The sequence below is a fragment of the Scomber scombrus genome, chromosome 7, assembly GCF_963691925.1.
Source record: "Scomber scombrus chromosome 7, fScoSco1.1, whole genome shotgun sequence".
Lineage (NCBI taxonomy): Eukaryota > Metazoa > Chordata > Actinopteri > Scombriformes > Scombridae > Scomber > Scomber scombrus.
Window position 1 is genome coordinate 12,183,029 of NC_084976.1, and position 27,726 is coordinate 12,210,754.

At 37.6% G+C, this 27,726-nt stretch overlaps 1 protein-coding gene across 1 annotated transcript in view; it reads right to left on the reverse strand.

Moving 5' to 3' along the window:
• Nucleotides 1-287: 287 nt before the first annotated feature.
• The window catches only part of LOC133983374 (uncharacterized), a 77,766-nt gene continuing 50,327 nt past the window's right edge, over nucleotides 288-27,726 (reverse strand). The window contains exons 41-42 of the mRNA XM_062422440.1: nucleotides 1,220-1,306; nucleotides 288-501 (exon numbers count right to left, since the gene is read on the reverse strand). Coding sequence (XP_062278424.1) covers nucleotides 288-501; nucleotides 1,220-1,306 — 301 coding nt within the window. The remainder of the gene's footprint in view (nucleotides 502-1,219; nucleotides 1,307-27,726) is intronic.

Sequence of the window (27,726 nt, forward strand, 5' to 3'; positions counted from 1 at the left end):
AGAATGTTTGTTGGGATCATTCTTTCTTTGCTCCGAACCCTGTCCAGGGAAGGTCAGCCTTTGACTGTGTGGCCATGAAGGGGATGAGTATTTACCACATGCTCCCAGTTGAAACCCCTGGTAGCCTCCTACCTACCTACACTCTTCCTGCCACACTCTGCCTGCAAAGGTGGATCACCTGCAGTTCTCCATGACTGATAGAACCTATAAGTTGTTTGCCACATCAGTGATGGCTCTGAATTCCTCCTCCTCTACTCATGGCATATCAAGTGAAATACAGGAGCAGATTACCACTTAACAATGACTGAGTTGTGGCAAGAGATCTGTTTCATCAATGACCACTGGCTCCACCTCACAAAGTGAGCTGTCCAGTCAGCAGGGAGAGCCAGGTCCATCATGATTACCCAGGAACTGGCTTGAGCTATTGCACCTCTCAGGAGGCAGGACATACGCATGGCTTCTGGCCAGGCGCTGGAGCACACAAGGTTACTCTTGCAAAACCTGCACAGTTGAGCTGCACAGTTCTGAGTGAATTAGAAAAGGGTGTGCTGACTCCCAGTCGGAGAACATCTTTCATTGGTTTGACCCCAGATAAGGACTGGATGACTTGCGGGATTAGGGCAAAGTCTTCTCCACAGTTAAGGTTTACTTGGCTGCTCTTGCAGTGTGCTATGTAGACTGTGTCGCTAAGGCTGTTGGACATATTGCATATTCATTATGGCCAATGTACTAAATGGACAGCACGTATTTCCTTGCACATTTGAAAGACGCAAGCCTCAGTGCGCCGTGTTAGTAGATCAGCTTGTACATTTTGATGATGTCAAGTTTGCACACGTTTTTACACACGCAAACCTGTAGTAAATCAGGCCCTATGAGTACTTAGAGAATGGCAAACATCCTGGGCCCTGTTTAGAGCTGTTTGGCAGACAGTTGGGCTTCCTCATACCTTTATGTTTCATGCCTTGAATGTAACTGCACTTCCTTTGGCACATAGGAATGCTGAATATGGGCTCCTCTGAGGGCCACAATTCATCAGCCTGATTATTGGCAGTTGGTCTTCAAGATAAGCTTGTCTGGCAATAGAGAACTTTAACCCCTGTTCTCTGATAAACTAAGGCATGTCACCAGACCCTCCATGTGTGAAGCAAAAAAGATGTTTGCTTGTTCTGAATGAGCTGATGATGCTTATTATCATTCATTTTATAAGGAGAGGGCATACCTCCTCTCAATGCAGTTGTCATAGGTGCCAACCAATGGGGCTGGCATAATGGTATTGGACTTCTGAGGACTACGCAGAGGGACATACCTGGTAGTGAGATACCGAACTCGTGTTATCAGAGAACCTGGATTACCTCTAAACCTAAACCTGAAGTTTTGATTTAGTTTGTTTTGAATAAACCTATATAGTGAAATGTCTGTCTGTGGGAATTGCCCTCCCAGAGTCAGATGAGCCAGATCACGGACACATCCATGGTGTGCTTTTTCTTCTGTCTATGCACTTTTCCGGTATCACCAGCCTGATCATAACTGAAATGCCAATTATTTACTCATTCTGATAAAGCCTTATCATGAAAATCTCCCACAAATCCAAACACCCAATGAGGTTGAGTCATTTAGTATTTGTTTAAAGGTCAGTGAAGGCTGCACACATCTCTGAGAGGCTAATGTCTATGAGCCTACCACGTCAGCACTTTGTTGCTCATAATGTTTTTTTATTTTTACAACAGTTATATTGCAACACAATTCACCAATACACTTTTCCAGAGTAGCTCATCTTGCAGTTTGCCTTTTTATGAAACTCACATGAGGGCTCATGCAAATGTGTTAAGCTTGGAGGTATAGCCGGCCTGTATCCCAATCTCCTGATGATTGTGAGGGATGCATGACGACATGCATTACTAATTTCACAGCTAAGGCATTTACTTTTTCCAGGGTGGAAGAAATCAATAGAAAAGCAGATATGTTTGAGAAAGCAATAAAAGCAAATCGCTGCATCCTTTTTTAGAAGTTTAACATGGATTGTATACATCTACACGTGACAGAATCAACATTTCAGAAGTTGAAATGGTAAAAAATACAGCTTTGAAATATACTAACACAAACAAATGTCTATCATCTCAGATTATTGTGGAGGCAGTAGCTAAAGCTAGGAACAATGCTAATGGCTCTCTGTATAGGATATTTTGCATAGATGATGACTAAAGATGCACTCCAACCCAGTATCCTATGAATGATGTTATAGGCAGATGATTCCACACCTCATGATTGAGGTGCCCTGCATTTAAAGAAATTAAAATGGTTTCAAATTTGGAGAGTGTTTCCCTGTTGCATTGCAGTATGAAGTATAGAAACATAAAAAGAAGGACATTTGAACTAAAAAGGCTTTGGAAGATATCCTTTTGATTAATTTGATGCAAAATCTTCCCTATCAAGTCCACACAATTCAACTATCCACAGTGTCCTCTATAAAATGGGCCGAAAAAGAGCACTTCTGGTTTTGGACTGTACTTGGATGCAGATTTTGAAGTGGTAAGTACATAAAAAACTGAAAAAAGTATATTTAGCTAATTGCCATACTGGTTTTACTTGTTCCTGACCTTCATATGTCACTCTCATTTAATAGTATACTCCACCATCTCAGTACCTTGTTTGGAATACAATTTACCTTTATGCGCCCATCATTTTGTGAACAGGCGGGCCCACCAGATACATGCTATTTGTTGGTTATTCAAAATGCCTAGAGATTTGCATCACACAAACCATATTGTGTGAACAGAGAAGACATGAAATAATAAGGTGAACTTTACTTAAAAACACTATAGTGCAAAATTTGACATTTATTTCATCAGGATGTTCTCTGTTGAGATCAAAACCTTTTTTTTTTGTGAGATTCCTGTTTCTGTATTAGATGGAGCAATTGTGGTCAATGACTTGCTAGCTACCGTTAGCATTTCCCAAAAGTAGTATGATGATAAACCACTTTATTGTCTTTACCTGTTCTATTAATGTCCTTGCACTAAATGTGCAAATGTCCCAAAGAACAATTTGGATTGTATGATTTCAATTCACAATATTTAAATAAAATATCATGATGACTTCCTGGAGAAAATCAATCCTGCACAACTGGCTTAAATTTGCTGCGTTTTTTTTTGTCCCATTCTCCATTTAATTGAATAGTGCTGGTGACTTATAAACAATAAAAAAAACACACAGAAACAAAAATACAAATAGACAAAAACATGTAATAACAGAGCCAGTTAAGTCACACACCTCTGAAATGTCCCTCAAATCTTGAAAACATGTGCCAGAAAAAAAGAAAGTTCTCAAGAAAAATGCACACAAGCAGCTAACAGCAAAGACAAGGGGTGAGTTGGGGTACTCTGTGGAGTCATCCAGGGGCCAGTGGAGGGATTGATTGTCTGTTTGGCAGAGGATTACAGATGCCTCTATTCTGCCTCCCATAGTCCAACTGGGTTTGTCCTGCCACGGCCAGATTATGGAGCTAAGTCTGAATGCATCATGCATCAACAGTTTCCGTGTGTTAAGAGCACCCAAATGACACCTCAGCAGAAGATGTGAGTGGGTAAGCAGCACACATGCAAGGACACAGATACTAATGCTCAATTCATAAGACAACATACAGTATTGGCACCTTTGGCACATTAATGTTTATGCAGATGCACGCACGCACACACACATGGGCGCACACACACACACACACACACACACACACACACACACACACACACAGACACACACACTTTCTGACACATACAGAACCCCATGGATTTCATTCCACACGCAGAAAAACATTAACACACAAGGAAACAATTAGCAATTTTGTCAGAGTCATTTATGTTTCTCAAGTATTTTCTCCAGAGTTTCAGGTAGCAATGCCTTCACAGCATTGACATGTAGCATTTTGGTATAAAAAGCCGTGAAAAAGTTATTATACAATTTCCCTTTAGAACAGTTTTGGTCTTGACAGTCAATTTAAACACAAATAGTTGAAATAACATTTCGTTACTCAAACAGTGTATTGTGTGTGGAGAGTGCAAACATAATAAAAAATGAAATTACAGTACAAAAACAGATTTTTCTCAGAAAGAAGCTATAGCACAGCAAGGAAACAACAGTCATTTAAACACAATTTTGCTTCTTGCTTAATCTTTGAATGGGAAAAAGCAACATGAAATTGAATCATCAGAAGTGACCACATTTGCTGTGACATTCTTATCGTGTCATAATGTGTCAAAAAATATATCCAAAACAAACTGAAGCAGAAAAAGGACACTGCCAGCAATTCACATACTGTTCTCCAGAGCCCCACCACCCTAGATATGTCCCTGGACATTTGAGCCCTGCTTCAAATTAGCAAATTTCTACTGTGTAGGCCACACTTCAAGACAGAAAGACACTCATAAAACATAGTCCTAATTGCTCTGTCACATCACACACTGTGTCCCCAATGTACTTTATTGTCCCCTATTAAATGCTAATATCATTTCAAGAAGTGTGCAATAATGTAACTCTCATTACGGCCAAAACAGGCCAGAATAACAGGAGAGAAAGGAGCAATTAACTTGAACACACCTCCCCTATAGATTCAAGGCCCATGCCAAATGGCCTTAATAAGAAAGTAAAGGAAAAGAAAGATAGCCCCCAATTTATTAAAAAATACTATGTCCATTAATGGCTCAGAGACTGATTTGCATAATTTAACATTCCCTTCCCATTAGCAAGCATTATATTTTCCAGTGTTTCTTTACACCCCTGGGTTTTACCCAGGGCACAGACTATAAATCTGTGATAACTCTGACATCAATTTGCAGGCCCTTCTCAACAAAAGGACATTTAGTTTGGCAGCACAACAACAGTGAGTTTGTATGGCTATTCACTCTGTCATTCCTGATTGTCTACTCTAGAGTTATGTATCTGTCCTATGCGTGTTTGTTTTAGCATTAAAATGCGTTAAAAAGCACCTCATTATTATTATTTTTAAATGACTCAATAGCTTTAAATACCAAAAGGCCAAGGAGAGGACAGTGGTTATTTTTAACGTATACATAAAGAATGTTATATGATTGCTGTTTTCTGTGATTAGCCATTCTTAAAAGTTGCCTTTGTAAACCATGCCATTGATAGCTAGCCCAGGAATAATATTAATGTTAATATTATTAGTATTTCGTGCGCACGTTATAGCCTACCTATTTCGTGGCCACAAATTAGTATCTCGTGGCCACAAAATAGTATTTCATGCGCACGTTATAGCTATATTGTGGCCACAATTTTATTTTATTTTTTTTTTTACCATGATCCTTTACGGGCTCCGTAGGAAACAATGCTTGCAATATAGAATTAAAGGAAAGAAGTTGTTTTTTTTTCAGATGACAAAGTTTCAAAGCAATATAATACATTAAAGCATAACCAATATTCACAACAATAATAATTACTCAGTAAGCTGAGTAATACTAAGAAGACCACAACATATGAAAACACCAATTTTAAAATAAGATGGATCTGGCAAAAGCCCAGGAGCCAAAGAGTGGCAATTACAATGCACTGGGCCAAGATTATATGCTCATTGTGTATTCAGGTATTTTTACTTTTTTGTTATTAACCATCATGTGTTTGTGAAGTTGAACTGTGTTATGGTAAATATTACAAACTACTTTCTCTATGGTGGCTCCAACGCATTATGTATCTTCAGTATTATACAGCTTTAAAGCAGAGCAAGTGTCTATGAATGTCTTTATTAAAACCACTGTATTTAATGTGTCTTTAAACTATCAGTGTATCTTTTTTGTGTGTCTTTTAACTCATACACTCAAGGATCATTACAGGGAATAACATCTTTGTACACTTATCCATAGATGACACATATAACTGGTTTGCCATGCTGCAGTTGAAATTCAGACTTTCCAGAGTAAAAACTAAGCTTGCATGTAATTTTTACAGAGACTACTCTCAATACCACTCTCAATACCACTTACGTGGAAATCCAATGTCTGAAATAAAACTTTCATGTCTGCTTAACCTTTTGATTAGTTTTAACTAGCTTAGTTAAAACTTTTAACTTTTAACTAACGAGCTAACACAAAAATACAAAAGCAAGCCTCAGCTGTTGTGAAGAGAAATTCAAAATGACGTCAATCTGTGAAGAGAAAATTGCAATGTGACTAAAGAGACATTTGAGCATGGTCTTTAGTGCCAGTTGCTGTAACAAAATGTGACTTTTGCCAAGCCAAGCCCTAACATTGCAATTTTGTCTTTAGTTATCTGAAGAGAGACAGATGTTTTCATGCAACGTTATGTTTCACCTTTCACTGTCAAAAGTGAGCTTGAAACATAGGCTGTTCTGAGATCCTCTTCTTTATCCTGTCTTACCTTTCCTGTAGTTCTCTGCCTCCAATGACTTACCACAACAGCCCCAGGCAGAATGACCATAGCATCATAATGATTAATGAAATAATCTCCTCTGTCCCTCATTTGCCATGACATCATGGTTGCACTGAAGCCAGACAATGGACTGACTTCTTTACTTCACAGGGATGTTATTTTCTTGACAGTCTGAGGAGGGCAGTGAAGACCTTTGCAAGCATGCATACTGTAAAAGAATCATTTCAGCACTTTTATGTTGGAAGCAGAGGAAAGGTTTAATTCATCCCATTCTGTTCTCCTCTGACTTAACAGGTAAATATATAAATGAAAACACCAAAATACACATTCCCATCAATTTGTTGTCAAACATTTATTTTACCATCTGACAATAATGCCAGATATGATTAATGTTTAGGCTATGTTTAGTTAGTTTATTTTATTTTAATTGTATTGGACATATGCATACAAAATATTTAAATTAATCAATATTATCATTGATACAGCATGGGTTATTTTATCCATATCTTTCTTCCAGCATGGAGTCTCCATGTGTGCTGCCCAGTCTCTATGACTAGACTCTATTCACACAGCCCTGCTAATTAAAGACTTAATAATTGTCCCTATCCTAAACCTAACCCTACCCTGCCTCTGTGTCTGCCAATGACACAGGTCAATCAACACATTCATATGCATAACAATTCAAGTTATTTGTTATTCATAACATATCTCTATCACACTCTCTTTCAGTGTGTCTCTCTGTGGGCTTACATATACTCCTGTGGCAGTCAACACACTGCTTCATTGAATGAATTGGAATTGTGTTTCTTTTTACCTCTTTAGCCACATTGCTTTTACCTCGACCACTGTCACCGCCACAAGCAGGAACATTTCATTTTTCCTGTTCTGTAATTATTGATCTGATGTCTTTCTGTCACATAATGAACCATATTAACCACTCGGAAGACAAAGACTGTAAGGAAATGTCTTGTGACTGCCCTCAGTGGCCAATAAGCACCTGTGGTGGAATAATTGTGGCGATTACGCTTCCTGATGCATCTGTGAAGACCTGTTAACCTTTTGTCAATGAATGTCTCAGTCACTGTGTGTCCATTTTCTGTGCATCTGTGCATTTACTGTAAACTGCATGTACTGTATGTGCATGTTGTGTGTGTGTGTGTGTCACAGTGGGGCATATACTGTACAGTTATTACACAGTTGCTTGTTCTCGCCTTGTCTGCATGTGTGTATTTTGGGCAATGACATGATTGTGTGTGGCTGTGTGTCACAGTGGCATCTACAGAGCACCTACTGAGTAGCAAAGCCCCAGTCTTAATTAAAGTTATAGATGGAACACAACATACAGAGAGATCAGCATGACAACAACTACAAACCCTAAGGTGATAACAGTATGGTATGTACAGTATACTTCATGTTTCTGTGCATGTGCATAGGGTTACATATATGCCCTGCAGTTGTACACAATGTTGCATACTAATAACTGCTATGCTAAAACAATGCAGGAAAGTGATATACCGTAAAAACTGGTAAATAAGACGTATCTTTCATACAAAAAATGTTTTCATTAAAAATGGGGTGCGTCTTACAAACCGTTAAAATGTAGAGAGAAGTTCAATCTGGATATGGGTGTAGGTCTGAAAAGGGCAGTCCACACCAATAATGATAACTATAACAATAACTTTCATGATAACGATGTGAGAATCCACACTTATAAACCATCCTGTAAGAGAGGATGATGCTTTGTTTGATTGACACAGAGTCCGAGGACAGTGTGCTTGGAGAGCCTTACAGCAGCTTGCAATGTTTGCGCACAGCGACAGCTCTGACAAAGAGTTTTTGGGATTTGACTGAGCATACAGCTACAGACTGTATCAAATATGTAAAGTCACCATGTTCTTTTAAAAGGTTTAATTGAATCTCATAGCCTAACCCGAACAGTTATGCATTAATAGCCTACCTACCGGTCAGGTTCGGAGAAGCAAAACATTACCTGTAGTTAGCCTACCATTAACTCGACACACTGTTTCAGGTGTAATATGTGTGTTATGATTGTGTTTCAAATAAAAGTAAATTGAAACAGTTTTTGAATAACTTGTATAAATGGATGTGTGAATAGCCACTGGTGCATTCAAATAAACCAGTCTTTAATAGAAAAGCATTTTTCCCAGCATGGCACCCCCCAAAATAGACTTTGTATACACCGATGCATCTTTATTCATTGGTTTTTACGGTATGTGGAATAAAGATCTAAAATATCTTAAAGACTATTACATTTTTTTCTATATGAACATACGAGAAAAAATATTCATAAACTTTGCTCAGAAAGTGTCCTCTCTATTTCACTTTGCGTTATAGAATCAATTTTCAGTGGATTAATACATGCATATATAAACCTGAAAAACCCCATTTGGAAGTTAATTAAATAACTACATCTTATATCCATGAATTTATTCAGTACTTAGAAAATCTGTGTGACTTTGTGTCTTTTTCTGTATGCTTCTTCTTGCTTTACACACCTGGATTTTGGGCAGCTTCTTCAATTCCTCTAAGCCAATCCTCTTAAGCAGTGACAGATTGGATGGTGAGCTATTGTCTATCTATAAGCCTCTTTAGACATTTTGCCTGAGGTTCGAGTCCAGGGTTTTGCTGGGTCACAGAAGAGCAAAGGCTCATCCTAAAGCCACTCAGCATTAGCACAAGTGTTGTGCTTTTGGTCACTGTGGTACTGTTTTTTTTTCTTCCAGGCTGAGGTGGTGTGCTCCTCTGAGACAGTTTTTGTTTGTTTGTTTGTTTGTTTTTTTCTAGGACACCTCTGCATTTTATTATATTAGTTGTTCAACCAATCCACAGCTTGATATGTATGCCAAAGACTTCAGAACTTGGTCAGAACAAACCATCCTTACTGCTTACATGGTCCATGCAACATAAAGTTTAGATTGATTAAGTGCTACAGGCTGCTTGTATGACAGGTTCTACACACAATGCTCTGTCAGAGCGGACGTTGAGTTTTTAGTTGCCTCTCTAACCAAAAGCCTCTTTGTATGGTTACTGAGTCTAGCCACAAACTATAAGAGGACTCTTATGATCTATGTGACTGATACATGGTAATGTCTAATTAAACAAATTTACTATTTGGAAATTCTAAAATCATTTCAAGTATCCTTTAATCAAGTTTATTGGAACATCCCAGGGTTTTAATAGTTTCTGAAGCCACCAGACACAGCTCTAACACACACTACATAAAGTTAAACATAAGAGTGAAATGTGACTTAATATGGAAAGAAAAATGTTCAAAGGCATCTATTTAAACATGCTCCTCAAACACACTACTGATGTAACAATCCAGTTTCAATATCACAAAATATATTGTGTTATAATGAAACACTATCATCATAAAGTAATTCAAATTCAGCCTATTGGTTGTAAAAAAAAGTAAGTGAATAGCTTTCATCATCAAAGATATAGCTTTAGGCAATATGCTTTGTAACATATTATGTAAGAATCAATGAGCACTGTCACATTGCTTGGGGTACATTATCTTTCCTACTGCACTTGAGCTGCATACTGTATACTGTGCCAGGATTTGGAAAGCTACATCCTAGGGTTGAGAAGTGGAGAGGAGATGAGAAGAGAAGAAGTCAGGAGGAGTGCTAAGAAATGTGAGAGCTGCAACAAGGCCAGAGCTCCTAGGGAGTGAAGGGATAGTGAGAAGCTGGGTTGAGCCAGAGGAAGGAATAAACCAGCTCTGAGTGCCTCAGTGTGTGTGTGTGTGTGTGTGTGTGTGTGTGTGTGTATGCGTGCATGCGAATGTGTGTGCATGTTGATGCATGTGTATGTGTGAAGATCAGAACATGTATGAGCATCAAAAGCAGAGTCCTTGCATAAGTGTGTATGCATTAATGTTTATGTGCAAGTGTGTATTTGTGTGCTTGTGCCTGTGCATGTACATGTGTGTGTGTGTGTGCGTGTGTGCGTGTGTGTGCGTATGTGTGCGTGTGCAAGCAACCGAGGCATTTTGATATTCCTATGTCTGTGTCTTCCGGCACTAAATCGGTTGGGGGTTCAGACCAGACTCATGCTGCGTCCCTCCAAGCACTCACACTGCTGTTCAGCATTCATTTGTCTCCTCTGCTTTCCTGTCCTCTCCTCCCTCTCCAGTTTCTCTTCTCTTACTCTCTCTAGCCACATGTCTGTCTCTGTTTTGCCTCACCTGCTTTTCCTCTCCATTTCTTCTGGTCTCTGACACTCTCTCGCTCCCTCTGCTCTCTATGAAACTCTGCTTCGACCACATCCTTTCTTTTCATGTGTGGATGGTGAATGCTCATGAATTTATGGATTTCTACATGGGGGGCTCTCTTCCGAGGGAGACCAAAAATGATTTCACAGCCCGCTGTGTGGAATATGGGCTCGTGGAGGAACAGGGTAGGAGCTCAAAGCACCAGACAACTGTTTTGTTCTGGTCCATTCTCTGCCACAGAGGGAGTGGTCCACCTGAAATAGAGCGTAAAGAAGCTTTTCTTATAGAAGTGTCCATACCAACAGCCTTGTTTTCTGATGTGATTATTCTTTTCATGCATTAGTATTATGTGATAGGATTGTTTGATTTGATTCCACCTGGACTGCATTATATTGAAAGGTGCATGTAAAACATATTCTGGGGTGTCCTGGTGGCCTAGGGTTAAGGGTGCTGAACATGAACTGCAATGTTCCTGGTTCACATCTGGCAGGGTACCTTAGTTACATGATAATAACCATCTTTCTCTCCCTAAACTGTGACTAAAACTGAGACTAAAAAATGAATGTAATAGGCTCATATCATAGACATATGCAGGACATAAATAAAAAAAACAAAGCCTGACTTACACCTGCATTATTAGATTATTTTTTGGTCACTTGGGGGCAACACAACAAGCTATGAACACAAAATGTACATATTATCACCTTATAAAGTTGACATGTTTTGGTTTGAAAATCATGCAGATTTGGAGTTGTATCCATGTCCAAAGTTTGGTTGCTACCAATGCATAAAAAGAGGGGGAAAATGTTGGCTTTTAAACTTCTAAATGTTCCACTTTCCTTCACAGCTAATTCCTAACTTTGCATGTCTGCTGTTTGTTGTTGGGCAGGTAGTGTACAACGGGTTTATCATCCCTAAAAACTAACTGGAAAAAACAAATGCTCAACAGCTGAAGGGAAATGCACAGTTGGATGATAATCCTCTGTGGGTCCATCATTATGAGTGACCCTTTCACATTTCACACTCATTTAATATACAGTATTGTTATCATAAAAATATTGATTAGAGTAGCTTCATGTCAGACAACAAAATAAATTAAATACAGAGGCCTCTAACAAACCAAACCATTTTCCGCAGATAGTAATTCTTTGTTTTTTGGTGCTTGTGCCTTTAACAGTGTGTACTGAGGTGCAAAACACAATATTTCAAGAAGCACAACAACATTTTACAAAACACAACAAAACTGAATATACAACATTAAACAAAACACAACATAACAGAAAACACAAAAAACAACAACAATAAAAACAGAAAACGCAACAACATTCCGGAAAAATTACATTTAACAAAACACTATGGCATTTCTGAAAAAACAACATTTAGGAAAACAAAGACATTTCAGGAAACAGCATTTCACCAAACACAACAACATTACATAAAACACATTTTTTGCACCTAAGGGCTGCTGTGGCTCACAGCCCAATATGCAATTTCAGTCCTTACAGGTACAAAGTAGAAAGAAAATAGACTAGAAGCATAAAAAGGTGCTTCAGGTCATGGTCATGCATGTAAAACCTGCCAGCTGTTATTCAGCCAGTGCAGACTACTGCACTGATTAAAAGTGAAGCACATCTGATCCATGAGACAGGTGACTGAAAAACGTGGCTGAAATGTGCCCTGTGTTAGGGTTCAGTGGTGACAACCATTTGATATTGCCCTGCTGGACCCTCCAGCAATACACCAATAAAATGCAACACCTTCCATCCACTTCCTGGGAGGTGTTTTTTGAGATGACCAAAGATTATTACATGGATATTTTCACAGGAGGTAAAAAAAAATAATTGAAACAAATTGACTCCATGTTTTCATCCAACAATTTAATGAATAGAGAAACAGGCTAAAAAAAAAAAAAAGCCTGCAGCTAAGTTCCTTATTTTTTTATTCATGTAGCTGTATGAAGATGGAGCTAGCAATGTGGGGACAAACCTGCATTATATAAACAATTACACCAATTCCTATTACTTTTTTGGAGGTACAGCTACAAACGTGGTGTATTATGTGGTTGTCCTTCAAAATCTAATGACATTAACAGCATGGAGGAACAAGTAATTTGATTTGTTCATTTCTCCAAGCAACAGGGAGTGTGATCTACAGAAATGGAAAGGAGAGAGAGAAGTGGAGAGCAATACACTTAGAAAAACGGTAGGGAAAAAGAGCAAACAAGAGCACTTAAACATTCAAATAACTCATTATATATTATCATGAAATTGTAGAAGTACAAATATAAAAGAATAAGTAAGTAATTTCAGTCAATCAGGCATTGATACATTGTGATATTGGATGATCTGCTTTCTTCTGTTTGGCAGAATAGATTGATCATGGCTGGCTGACCTGTTACATGTAAAATTTGTGTCTGTGTGACAGTAAGAGTGTATACTCACTGGACATTTCCCCAAAGCCTTAACACAGTCTCTATCCTGTATTAGAGGATAGGCAGTTGTGTGAAATAAAATGTCTAATTACATATTAACTGTAGGCTTGTGGTCATCAGAACAGCATATAACCTCTCTGACAACACTAGACGGGGAGCCTTTTCTTTTGTAACCTCTGTCTGTTGCATTGGTAAACGCTCCGCTTGTACAAGCTAAATAAATTCAACTTAAATTTTGATATTTCGAATCCAGTCTCCTTTATTAAGGGTAAATCATTGATTTCTTATAACAAATGCTATGCTATAATGATATACAAAACATCAATAGCATACACAATGTCCGCTCCATAAAAATTTACTTGTGTACAGAATGTTTTGTGCATTGTATCTTGGCAGCCGTGAATTTGTGAATTTTCTGGGGGGGTTTTTTCATCTTTTTTTTCTCACATGAACACACATACAGATGCATAAGATGCATAAATCTAGACTTTTACCCACCAGTTAAGAGTTCTGCTCTCTCTATCTCTCACACGCACACACCCATGTAACAACTGCTTACACACAAAGCATGTGTAGCGTAGTTAGCATGTAGATGAATGCCTTCTTTCTCCTCTTCTGTACCAGATATTATATTGCATTATATTATTTTAAGGCCCTGTAAAGTATAGTGTACTGTACACACTGATTCAATGCACATTTTGTTTTGGACCTGGAAATTCACTGCAGGGTGGATAGAAGATACCATACAAGTTGCCCAATAACAATGCAATACAATATGAGGCCAAATATTGGGAGGCTTTAGAGTGTGATTCAATTAAAATTTCAGTGCAATTGATTTAATTGATATTCTACTTACGGAGTAATCTTCAATCCAATTATATCTACAGCGTTAAGATTTATGTAAATTCTCAAGTCAAGGGCCCAACAGGCCTTTTTTGAGAAAAGTTATCATTAACAACAGGTCTTCAATTCTAGTTTACCCTGCAGTCATGTTAATAGGTTTGTGTACTGCGTCTCCGACATGTTCAAATCTTAAAAGACGCAGTAAACTATTGACACACCCAGTGGACATCTTTTTCAATGACAATGCTAATATTGTAGACAACAAATCTGTGTTGAAATCATACAAATATACATAGGAAACCTCACTGACTGACAACAAACACACACAGACAAATGTAACTAAGTAACATCAGCCACACCCGAGACTGAACTGCATGTCCCCCAACTGCTGCTTCAGTCTTAACTGCAAGATCACCATGAGGGTCTGCTGTTAGTGTCCAGCATGAAAAACTCCCACAGCTGCAATATACAGAAGGTAAACATGTGTGCATTTTAACACTATAAAATTCTATGCGGTTTGTACAAGTTATGATGCTGATCACGTTAAGTGCGTTAGCATGTTAGCAACAGGAGTATAGCTCTTCTAAGATCAATGGGGGCACCCAACATTAGGGGAAGGTGGGTAGGATGAGCCAATTTTTACATAGATGTTGTCCTCTAGGTAAGGAGAAATGAGACAGTAGTAAAATGAAAACAAATACCTTTTATCAGGATGTCTCATATCATATGAAATTGTGAGAATACATCTATGACAATGGGGCCCTGAAAATATTACTTCTCAAAAAAGAAAAAAAAAACAGTTCCTGTGGCTCAACCTGCCCCAGGTTAGGGTAAGTTGATCTGACTGAGTAAATAAGTTGAGCCATGTGTGGGTAAACTGACCATCTGACTTTTTAAGACTTCTGAACAATCATAAATGATTGTTCAATATTCCAATCATCAAGATTTCAGGGAAATATGAATTGTTGCTCCCTCCTTGCAGTTCCTTCACCTTTTAAAGACTGAGGTAGCTTCTTCAACAACTCATCACTCACTGGAAAAAGTGTCTAATGAACTAAATATTAAGTCAGTTAAGAAAGTTCAAGCTACATCAGTATGGTGAAACAGTACATGAGATATGGGTTTATTAAAGTAACTAAGGAGATGGACGTTTGTACTCATTAGACAGAGAATCAATCAATCAATCAATCTTTATTTGTATAGCGCCAAATCACAACAAAGTCATCTCAAGGCACTTCACACATAGAGCAGGTCTAAACCGTACTCTTCAGAGAAGACCATTACATTTTTTTTTTCAATTCTAATTTAATTCTTATCTTTTCACATGAATTTAAATTAAACGATTGATGATTTAACATGTAATCATTTGTATGTGTTTTGATGTTAAAGGTTACCTTGAATGATATTAAGTGATGAAAATATACAAAAACAAAGATTTTAAATTTGAGACATTTCCAGGAGGATGGTAAAGTTAGGATCAAAGTGGGTCACGGAAACTCATTACAACGAAAAGCTATCAATATCCCTGCCCTTTATAAAGATTGTCAAATAATGTATATGGTATTAATGAGGCAGAATAATGTTTCTGGAGGTTTATGACTGTTATTATATGGCTTCTTTATACTTTTTTCAACTCATAACTGGGTCTTCACTTACTTGTTTAACATATTTCAATGAAAACTTAATAAAGGACAACTTTGTTGATTGAGAGACAGGGTAAGATTGTAACCTTTACAGGCAGAAATGAGCTTATGAAACCAGAGGCAGAGGAACACACACAGGGTAAAATACATAATCCGGCACTGAAATAAAAATCACAAAATGAAATAATACCAGGCTTTTTGAACATTGAGAAACAAACAGCTCTTCAGCTGTGATTCCCTCCAGAATTTGCCATTATTCAAGCTGTTTGAATTGAGTTTGAGCCAAGTTATGAATATTTACATCCCTAGTGATCATTTAATATATAAATACACTCACTTATTTCACTCACCTATCCTCACTTAAATATATACAAGGACAAACAGTATTTACCTTGCTCTGTATTGTATATCATTAGACTCACATTCTCTTATTTGTTGTTTTTTTGTATGTATATTTTGTCCTGTGTCACGTCCTGCTTTAATATAAGTAGTATTACTCCATGTCGCCTTGGAGTATCCAGTGTCGTCTTGTCTCTAATCCTCATATCTGCCTGTGGTAAGGGTGCATAATAGAAGCACAGTGAAACTGAAAACATGCCAACAACACAAAACCACAAAATACATCATACAAGCAGGATTCTCATCTCCCCCTGCACTCTTAGTGGTATATATCCCTTCTCTCGTCTTCTGGACTTGGGCAGCATTGTATAATAAAACCATTATTGTTTAGTTGACATATAGCCCTGACTGCTTCCATGCATCCTATGTGCTAGCAGAACCATAAGGATGTCAGTTTGAGTGTCAGATTAGGACAAATTTTGGACAAAGCGCAGCCTCAGCAATAATGACAGAGAACTGGAGAGATGAGGTTAATGGTTAAGGGTGTGTGAGAAGAAAAGAATATGTGGCACATATAGGCACAGGTCACATGCACATAAACACAGGTATGTAATGCAAAGCCACTATTTGTATGTGTATCTGTTGTAACAAAAATATCTCTTTGGATTTATACTGTAAGTGGGCATAGCATTTCCTCCCATTAATGGTGCCTATACAAATTTCCATGAGTTTAGCTGCCTGCCTAGTAACAAAATATATTAACTACGACTTGTATACATCAAATAATAAAGCATGTATTTAAACCCCACCCAGTCCAAACTGAGTTTAAATAAAGACTGTGAAAGGTCTGGTTGGAAATTATCAATGTAATTAGAACTGGACTTTAGTGGGAAAGTACAAGTAATGAATGAATTGGTCCATATGGCATGACATTAAAAAAACAAAACAAAAAAACCCCCAAAAACTGTTGGTTGTGTGTCTAATGTATAGTTTGACAAGTGGCTGTGATACAAAAGTGAACAGATGACAAAAATGGACCATGATAGCTCACTAGATCATACTGCATAATTTCAAAGGAAGGTTATGCATGTTGTGGAGGTCCAGATGAAAATAACGTTAGTTTGAAGGCCAGAGAAAAATATCTAAAATATTGGAAAACAAAAAACCCAAGCATCAGTAGTATTACTGCAAAAAATTCTGCTCAGAGCAAATTATCTATACATATCTGAGTAATGCATTCATATGCAGTACATTCAAGTATTCAAGTGGCAAGCAAAAATATGTGTTGGCAGGTACCTTTACTGTCCTTTAGTGCTGCTGATGTTTGTACATCTTTTATTTTTTTATTGTATATATCAATTTCCCCTTACTTTCCCCCCTTTTTTTCCTCAGATGAACAAACATTAATATATGTCAGGTAGGAGAACGGTGCCATCACTTTACAATTAATGAGCTGATGTTATGTCCACAATACACTACAGTAGTTGCTCTCTTGATCGATTGTCCTTTGCTCTTGATGTTCTGCTTTGCCTGCTTATCTTTCCCTATCCCCCTCCCTTTCCCCCTCATGCCTCCACATAACCTCTCTGGGCTCATGCTCCTACAAGGTCTTACCTTATGATCTCTGAGCATTCATTTTCCCAGCCTTGAATCAGTCTCGCAGCCCACAAATTGACCATACCTTGCTGGAGTCCAGGTCATGAACGTATCACAAAATGGCCATGACAAGAATTTCAGTAACCCCTCACAGAGAGCAATATTCTTGAAACACTCAACAAGATTAATGCATCTTGATCATGTTTGGAAGGCAAGTTTGTTTAGAAACATTTCTAATTTGATTGTCATTTACACTGAAAAGAGCGATATGAAAAGGGGAACTATTACGCTTTTCATTAGAGGTAATCCCTGTGAGTAAAAAGCATTGGCTTCAGACTGCTCTGAACGCTGTTTTCAAGGTTTTTTTCTATTTTTAATCCAAGCAGACATCAGCTTGTGACAGATTTCTTCATATGGACATTTACTCCACACAGTGCACAAGTTCACAGTTCCGCTAACATTATGGCATTTTTCCATTGTTTTGGGGTAGTCACACCAAGCCACAACTTGAGCTTGAACTTGAGTTTTTCCATTATACAGCAGGGCAAAGTAATGATGATGATGATCATTTATTTAAAAATTGAAAACTTTAAAATTGAAGCAGGAAATGTAAATTAACACAACTCTGATACCTCTCAACAGATTTCTGAAAGTTGGCCAATCGGAAGAAGCTTAAACTGCCTGTTAAAAGGCAGAGGCTGACCTGAGGGGCTGAATAAAAAGCCAGCATAATATAGAATTTTGGTTTTGTTTTGTTTGTTTAACTTAAATCATGCAACAATACTTTAGTAGACTCCAAAATAAAATGATGGGACTGGAAAAGAGCATACTAGGTCCCCTTGAGAGCCTATTGCATCAAACTATGGCACAATGCACAGAGGGAAGGTTCCAATTTACACAATTGAGATTGTATGTTTATTATGATGTATTTATTCTAAAAGATTAATTTCATGGAAGTATAAAAATACTGTAACTAAAAATGAAAACTTAGAATATAAAACATGAGATATTTCTCAAAAAGCCTTTGTAATGTCTTGTTCATTTAAGGTGTACGTGCTCACCTTTCAGATTTAAAAGGTGAAACGGTTTTTCTTTCTGCTCTTTTCATTATATGGCTAGCTTCTCCTTTCCAAATAGTCCATCATGTCTGTAGTCCATGAATATTGAAAACAAGTCTACATCTTTATTCTGACACAGTGGCTCATGCATTCAAACATTCAAAAGCTGTCCATGCCAGTCAATTCTTCAGCTCTTTTATTATATCAAAGAATGTCAAAACTGACTGAGAAAGGGAACGGATTAGTTACAGCTGAATAAATTCCTCCCAGATATACTTTTCTTATATAACATTTCACTCTTGTTTGATAGACACAAATCCCCGTAAAGGATAAATTATCCGTATATATCCTAAGGAGTCAAGAAAAGTTTCCTCTCTTAACATAATCCCACATTTCAATCTGTCAGACACAGAGTAAAGTTTTATTTAAATGTTCGTTGAGAAAAATGAAGGAGCAAAAAAGGACAGACCTCCTAAAATAAAGTTATTTGGAGGAAGTCATACCAAAAGCTAATCCTTATTGTTCTGGAAATACTGAGACTCAATATTTTCATTTTCTTATCCTAAATCGCTTTTACTTTTTTTTCTTAGTTATCTGGTCATATATGCTTCAACAAGCCCTCCTCACTGGACAAACTGTCCAAAATCACTTATTCCAACTTAATATATAAGTATAAGATAAATACCACCTGTTCTTAAGGAGGGGAAAATTGTGAGAATTCATGAATGACATAACAAACACCATAATATTGTCACAAGAGGCTACCTGTTCTGCTCTGCTTTAAGTTTCATTCATAACATGTTTTGCATCGTGGAGCTTCGAGGCAGCTGCTGGAATGAGAGATTAGTAACTTCTGAACTGTATAAATTGTAGGGCCTTGCCCTCTGCCTGTATGTTCTTGTTTCTTGATTTGTTCAGGATGTTTCTGGGCTTCAACCTTCGGGGAGTGGGTGTGTTTTTAAAAAGGGAGGGATACATAATTAGAAGGTGTGTCTGGAGGTCCTAACCCAGACAGAAAAACACACAAAAAAACAAAATTTACTGCATTTCTATACAACCTAACCTCTTGGATTAAGTCAAGAACCAGCTACCTGCACTAGCCTAGATTAGTTTTGATTAGTCTAGATTGAGGATGCTATGAAAACCAAAAATGCATCAAGAACAGTATATAACAGGAAATTATTATTAGGGGAATGGCTATTTCATATTTATGGTGCGAGAGGATAGAGAGAGATGCTATGCTGCTGGCAGAAGAGCTGCTGACTGAGATTACTCTGAGCAGCATGAAGGGGAATACATTACAATATAATAGATTTGTGTATATTTCTCGCTTTCCCCCTGATGATCTGAATAACTTGTTGCTGCATGGTGCTGCATGTGTGAAACGTGTCAATTTCGTGAGTTTTACAGTCAATGCTTGAGAGTTGGCAGCACTGTTAATAGCCATGTTACACTTAAATCGGGCCGACTCTGATTCGACTCCTTTGCAAACATCCTATCTCCACAGCCAAATCCTTTCCAATCAGCAAGGAAACAGTAGGTGGGTGGGCTAGGAAAGTTAGCTAACGTTGACTCACAAATCAGTTTTGCATTTTGGTGACATTACAATCCTACTTTTAGCTATTCTAAAGTTTGGCTGGTGTCAGTGAGCCAAGCACGTTCATTGAGCATATGCTAGCCTAGCTAAATGATCACTAATGGGTGAGACTAGGTTTTTTAAAAATTGTATTTATTAGTTTTTGTCAGTTGCTGAAAATAGTTAAGTCATCATTGATATAGACTGCTGCAATATAATCACCTGATTGTGGAGTCTGTATGATAAGTATTTTTAAAAAGACAAAAAAGGAAAACCATGAGGACCATTGTTTTAAACCACTGTGTAAGAAATTGAAATTAGCTTAAATTAGCCCCTGTAATTATTAGTAGGGATGCTCAATATTGACTTTTCTGCCGATATCCAATATTCCGATATTGTCCAACTCTTAATTTCCGATACCGATATATGCAGGCTTTTTACACCAAAACTGTTAGGTAACAACATAACATATCTCCTATTGTGGAATTAACACATTATGCCTAATTGTATTGTGATGCCCCACTGAATGCATACATAAATGCAACATGGCTTTCCAAATGTAAACACTGTCTGTGCAAATAAGAGAACTTCAACTTAAGTTATGGAAAAAAGTGCCAATATGGCACTGCCACATTTATGATGCTGCTTTGCAGTCATTGCAAATAGCAAATTTACTATCTGTAGGACACACTTGGAAATAGTTCCAAACTACAGACATAAGCTCCGTTTCTGGAGGTGGGACCTTTACAGGAACGTCTTTCACTCGGTCCTCTCCGCTGTTGTGTCTCTCCTGCAGTGGAAACGGGACTCATAGCAGAGTAGGACCCAGATAGGACCCACCGGACTCTGACGGTGACGTCACAGAGGCGACTCGCTGAAAACATAACAGAAAATGACAACGAGGAGGTAAACCTCGTTTCTGTTTTGTTTGTTCGTGTACATGGCGGTGGACGCTATGAACTTTTTAGCCACGGTTAGCCACTGTTAGCAACCAACGAGTCTAGCGTGTTGTTGTTGTTATACGTCATCAAGTGCGCGCCGGTAAACGTCCCATGGTGTGTTCATACAGGCTCGGAAATGCTGAAGCCCACAGAACAAAAAACATTGGTTATAAAAACCTGATACCGATATTAGGCATTAGTAGATTTATTAAAAACGGCTTCCATTTGCCTTGCCTTATACTTCTTGAGCATTATGCATTTTTGGATTAGTTTGTATGTTGTGTTTAGAGATGGACAGTTTGCGCAGTGTGTGCATCATTATTATGGGCAGCACATTGACAATTGACTAAAAAGCACTTGAATTTTATGTGATACAGTTACATTTGCAGTTTTAAATTCAGGATTAAAACAATATGTTTGTTGACACCTGACAATTGCGCTCTCTGCATTGTCTTGCAATCTTAAAAATATATATTCAATTCAAGTTTTAAATTCCCTTTGGAGTGTTCTTGTAAATAAACCTTTTTTTTATTTCATTTTTTATATTCTCTCAAAAAAATCATGTGTGTATCTTTGACATCTAACCAATTGCATTTTCTTTTTCTCACAAAATCTGCTTCTTTTTTTTTTTATTGTGGTTTGTTTACATCTACATTTGCTTGCAACAAGTCTTCTTCTCCACTGCCTTTGCTGGAGCATTACAACATTTGTTGGTGCATTACCATTTTATAAAAATACATGTAAACATGGTACCTTTAAGTTGTAAGCTGCTATTTGCCAATGTTGAGCTTTCAAGCGGTGGCTACCGCCTATCAACCAAATGAAATGTCACTGAATAAATATAAAGAATTTGTGATTCAGTAAAAGTCCTAGTGAGAGAGAGAAGTGGGACTATTTACCTTTTTGAGTTGAGGTAATGAGGTCATTTAATCAAGTAATTTCTTGAGTGTTTATGGCAGAATCCTTTTATCTTTTGACTGAAGGTGAACTTAAGGTGATTTGTCCATAAAACCATTCTTCAAAAGTAAAAAGTTTGTATTATGTATTTGTATTCTACATCAAAGTCATTAATGGAGCTGATGATGTCAATAGAATTTAGCTTTGCAATGACTACTTTAGGTAGATAATGTAAACATTAGGTGTTATTTTACTAGTCACATTAAATCACTAATATACACTAAATAATTTATGATCTACATTTTATGCTCGATGAGTGATACAGATATTATGGCATCAGAAACCTTGTATGAACCAGACTACAACAGTACTATCTATGCTATGTACAGTATGCCTTTATTTCAAATAGGTACATCATTTGAGCTGTTAAGGTAGGATTTCACCACAGTCTATGTGGTGAATTTTTTAAGCTTTCAATTTATGTATGAAAAAGGTTATAGTATACAGTACTTCAGATGCAGAGCCAGATCAGTTTAACAAGGTTATTCACAGTTCTGTCAATACTACGCTTACAGTACCTTTCAATATGCAAGATAAGCCCTCTTCTATGAGGGATCTAGGAATCTAATATACAGTGCTTGTGAAATGTGAGAACATGCAAGAGACAAACACACACATAAGCACACACTGGTTTGAGGGGGATTTGAGGATTTGCTCATAGACTTGATGCACCTCATCATGACCTTATTGGTAAATAGGCCTTTCCAGGACCCTGAGCAAACTCAATAAAACTAGCCTCCAACTCCAAACCTCTGCGTGGTCCCCCAAGGAGTGTCGAGACAGAACGAAGGGAGAGAGGCAGCAAGAAAAAGAGCGCAAGAAACACAGACCAAGGAATAAATGGAGAAGCAGATGGGGGGAGAACAAGATATTGAGATTGAAAGTGATGGGGAGGGAGAAAATAAGACAGGAAAGAGAGAGATCAAAGACAAACAGTGAAGCAGCTGAGACAAGGAGAGAAACATTGAACAAGGGAGAGGGGAACCTGATGGTGGAAAAGTAATTCAGCGCTGCAGGGAGAAGTTGTGTTCCGTTTCTGCTCTTGGCCTCACCAGCTGTAATGAGCCTCAGATTACAACTAGGCCCCGACCCTGACATGTGCAAAAGGCATTACTGCTCGGGCTGGCAAAGCTGAAGACTGCACTCAGAGAATCAGCTCATCATTAAAACATATTGCCCTCAGCCAGAATAATTGAAAATAGGAATGTGTATTGTAGTTCCTTATGAGTGTTTCAGAAAGAAAGACAGAATAAGAAAGACAGAGGCAGACAGAGAGATGGGAAATCTATGAAAATTGTATATTTGGCTGCTGAGTTTTTTTTCATATGTTGTTTGCAATTTGCAGTAGATCAGTAGTAGATTAGACTTTCCACATGTGAGAAATGAAGTGCTGGAGTACAGTCAGTGAGGCTGAATAAAATGCAAGGAAACAAAGGATATCAGATATCAGTATCTGACAGAAATGTTAACAATTTGTAAGCATCTACATGGCTCTTTATATATCACATATACTGCATATAATAAAAAAATGTTTGTTGGATTATAGTCACCACTTTGTGTGTACTATAAACAAACTTGGGTGTAATATTGATATTAATATTTGCCATTATCTCAACAGTCCCCTGAAAAGGCATGTGTTTTTAGAGCGATATCATTAACACATCACTTGCAACTGGTATTTTTCCTTACGCCTTCAAAACTGCAGCTGTAAAGCCCCTACTTTGACAGTGAAGTTTTAAGTAACTAACACCCATATCAAATCTTTTTTTTTGTCAAGCAAGCTACTGGCAAAAGTTGTATTTAAGCAAATTAAAAGCTTTCTGACCTAAAACAACATTCTTGAAACATTCCAATCAAGCTTCAAGACTAACCACAGCACAGAAACTGCCCTTTTTTTATAGTTCTCAGTAACCTCAGAATTTATGCTGATGCTAATAAGGTTCTGTGTTGATTCTTTTGGACCTAAGCTCAGCGTTTGACACAATCGACCATGATACTCTCATGGATTGCCTTGAGAACTGGGTCGGGCTCTCTGAAACAACCTGGTTCAGATCTTATCTTTCCCAATGAAAATTGTTTGTCACTTTTGTCACGTATCAGGAAAATATGATATGCCTTTTGGTGTTGCTCAGGGAAGCTGTCTTGGTCCTCTCCTTTTCTCACTGTACATGCTCCTGCTATCATGAGAAAACATAGTTATTAATTATATAGCCTCTCTGTAGAACAAATTAAGAGAGGACTAAAAAACTCAATTTGGACCAGTGTCTCTGAAGATTAGATTTGCTTGGGAGAAATGGGTGTTGGGCGGCAAAGGGGAAACAAGACACAAGACTTCACTGTTATGATTGAAAAGGTAAGAAAAAAAGTTTTCTGTTCAGTTCTTTTTTTCTTACATTTTTTTCCTTTCAACATTCACCACATATAACAACAATTCCATATTCTTTTTCAGATTTAATTATGAATCCACCTGTGAGGTAAGTACCTAAGTGTTAGTCATTTAGTACTAGTATTAATTAATACTAGTACTAAATTAATGTAATACTTAATATTACATCTATTTTGGTGTGATTAATTGATTGATTGGCAGCTAGTGCAGCTAACGACCGCTAACTCGGCTAAGGTGGCCAATGGTTGCTAACGTTAGTGCCGCTAACGATTGCCAGCGCAGCTAGTGTCAACATTTGGTAATTGCTAACTTTTCTCTTTTATTTCTCCGGTTGATAAGATCAGATTTATATGAAAGCAAACTGTGGTTGACAATTAACTCACCAAGGCTTCCTTTGGCAAAGAGGGGAAATCAGAACGTACTGTGTCTCACAGTCTTTTTTACTCAGGGGAGCTGGTTTAAGTATTATTATATCAAAAAAGTTAATCATGAATTATTTTTTTTTAATCAATATTCAAAATCATGTCCACATAGATTCATCCTATAATAAAATTATATATGTTTCTATTTCACTGGGTTTTGGTAACCATGTGCACAAGAAAATAGGTAGTGCAGCATTCTTTAATTATGTTTCCAAATGTATAGAATACTCTTCCTAAATCTATAAGAGATGTGGGCTCTGAGAACATTTAAAGAAAAACATAAAACATATTTATTTAACCTAATTTATTTAACTATTTAAGTTGTGTAATTGTAACTTGTTTTTACTACACTTCTAATTTGTATTGTATTGTATTTTTATTTTTCTCTGTAAAGCACTTTGAACTATATCACTTGTATGAAAGGTGCTCTTTAAAAAAACGTTGTATTATTATTATCATCATTATTATTATTATTAGGAACAATATGTATATTTATGAGCAAAATACACTGTAATATAGTATCCAGTGCACAGGAGTTTATTCTGCCATTACTGTCTATGTGTATGTAAGAAAGACACAGAAACAGAGACATCATTTTCACCATGTGTACTAGCACCAAAAGTACATGTAACACACTTAAAAGGACAAAACAAAAATCCCAAATTCCAGAAGCCAGCCAATGAAATTGAAGGGCTATACATCTGCAATAGATTGCGAGAATGCATCAGGAGCTGCACATTTCAACCCAACTGGAATCCAGGCTGTCATTTGGCTCTGCTATTTCACTGTGCAATGAACCACCAATGTTATGCCATCACACCACACTTCAGCACCAGCGAGGATTTTCTCTCACATACACAGCGAGTGGAATTTTCAAAAATGTGAAATGGAGCTAATGCACTAGGGAAATATAACACAATTTCAACAAGCACTGTAGCAAGACATTTGTGGAGCAGACAGAATAGCTAAAATACAGTCCTCTTTTTCTGTGTATGTAGAAATCACTTCATGCAAGTCAAATGATATAGTATGTTCATACTTTCTTGTAAGGTGGTGAGAGTTTTCCTGTTAAATGAAGGGTGAATACATCCTGGATATGGGCTCTCCTCTCCTTCCCCCTCTACACCCTTCTCCAACTATTCTTCCCCCTCTCCATCATTTCATCCATCCACATTGTAATGTGCCACTTCAGTGAACATCAGGGTGCAGTCAGTTGTTTTGGCTGTATCCCTCTTGCAAATTCACTTTAGTAGACAAAATTGAATGTGGGATTACTATCCTGTTGTGTGGTTCCATTTCAAAACCAGAGATGTGCCAGTGTAGTTTCTGTAGTTTTTTTATGGGTAAATGTACAACATTGTAAACTTGTTGCATTTAGTGGCCTATCCCACATTTCTAGGACCAAATATTGGATCCCTTCCATGTTTCCAGAGAGCAATAGCCAGTATTTTGTTGTCCTGCTCCTGAAGTAATGATATAATATTACACTACATACAGTGTATACATATGCCAACAGGTACTTTAGACAACAAGTACTTTCTGGTGTCTGCTTTGCTGAAGTTTAATCATTCCTTCACATGGGTGCCTCATTATTTTCATCAATATTAGAAATGAAACATACAGTGTGTGATAATATCCATTCCATTTCAACCACCTACATCTTGTATAAATCTCCCTCACACTTATAGTATTATAGCATATATATATGTAATTGTTAAGTAAATAAAATTATTATCCAGGTCATTACAATTGTGTTTAGAACAGTTATTAATGGAATAATGTGAAGTACACATTTTATCAGTCAAGTGAATGGTTTGTCCAAACTTTTACCTGGTACTGTATGCTGTTCTTTTTCTTGGTATTTTCAGGGGATTTGTTGAAAACAGTAAAAACAAAATATCAGCATCCTTTATCGTGATTAACGTCACGCCGCCTGTGTGAAATGCAACTTCTGTACTTTTGCCATGAACATAAACAACAGCTGCTGTAATGTACAGCAAGCCAAATTATGTACTGGTAAAAAATTGATCGAGGAGCTTACTCTGCTCACCACCGGCCATGCCACAAGTCAGAGAATCAAGGGAATCCTTTGTGATTTGATGCAATATAAATCTGGAAAATGTTGTTGCCAGAGGACAAAAACACACACACACACACACAGACTCACACACATCCTTTCTGCTCTCATGCTTGTTAAGATCCTATCTATCTTGTGAGAGATGGTGAGAGCCCTTTAGCCATACTCAGAGGGCTCATTTCCATTCCAGCACACACAGACACACACATATAAACACACACAAAGCATACTGCACAGAGGAACAAACACACATTCACACAAACATAAACACACTGGCATTCGGATTCCACAAGCACCTGTAGATTGTAATGAGACATGGAGTTCTTTTTAACCTTGGAAGCACCAAAACTGAAGCCTGTCAACCTCCAGGAAATGCCTGCTTGAGATACAAGTGTGTGTGTGTCCTGAAGTAATATGCTGTGCTTCATCCCAATGTTCCATTGTGTGTGTGTTTGTCTGAAACCAATGCTCTATACTACATCGACCGAACACCTGCTGCTGTGATAACTAGGATGTCAGTGTGCAGAGGAGAGCTTCATAAATATATATTAGAATCAGAGCTGATATTAAACTAGGGAATAACCCAGGGAATGATCTTGCTAGGTCAGTCTGATCTGGCTTCATCTCTCCCCCTATCTCACCCTTTCTTCCTCTTGTGTCTTCCTATCTTTCTCACCCCCAACCATATTGTAAGTCTCTGTGTTGTCTGTCTATCTATCTACTGATCAATCAATGGATCTTGGAGAAATGGAATCAATACAACATATTGTCTAACCTCATCAGAAGGCAAAGGTGTTAATAGCTTTTCCAAATGTCCACAC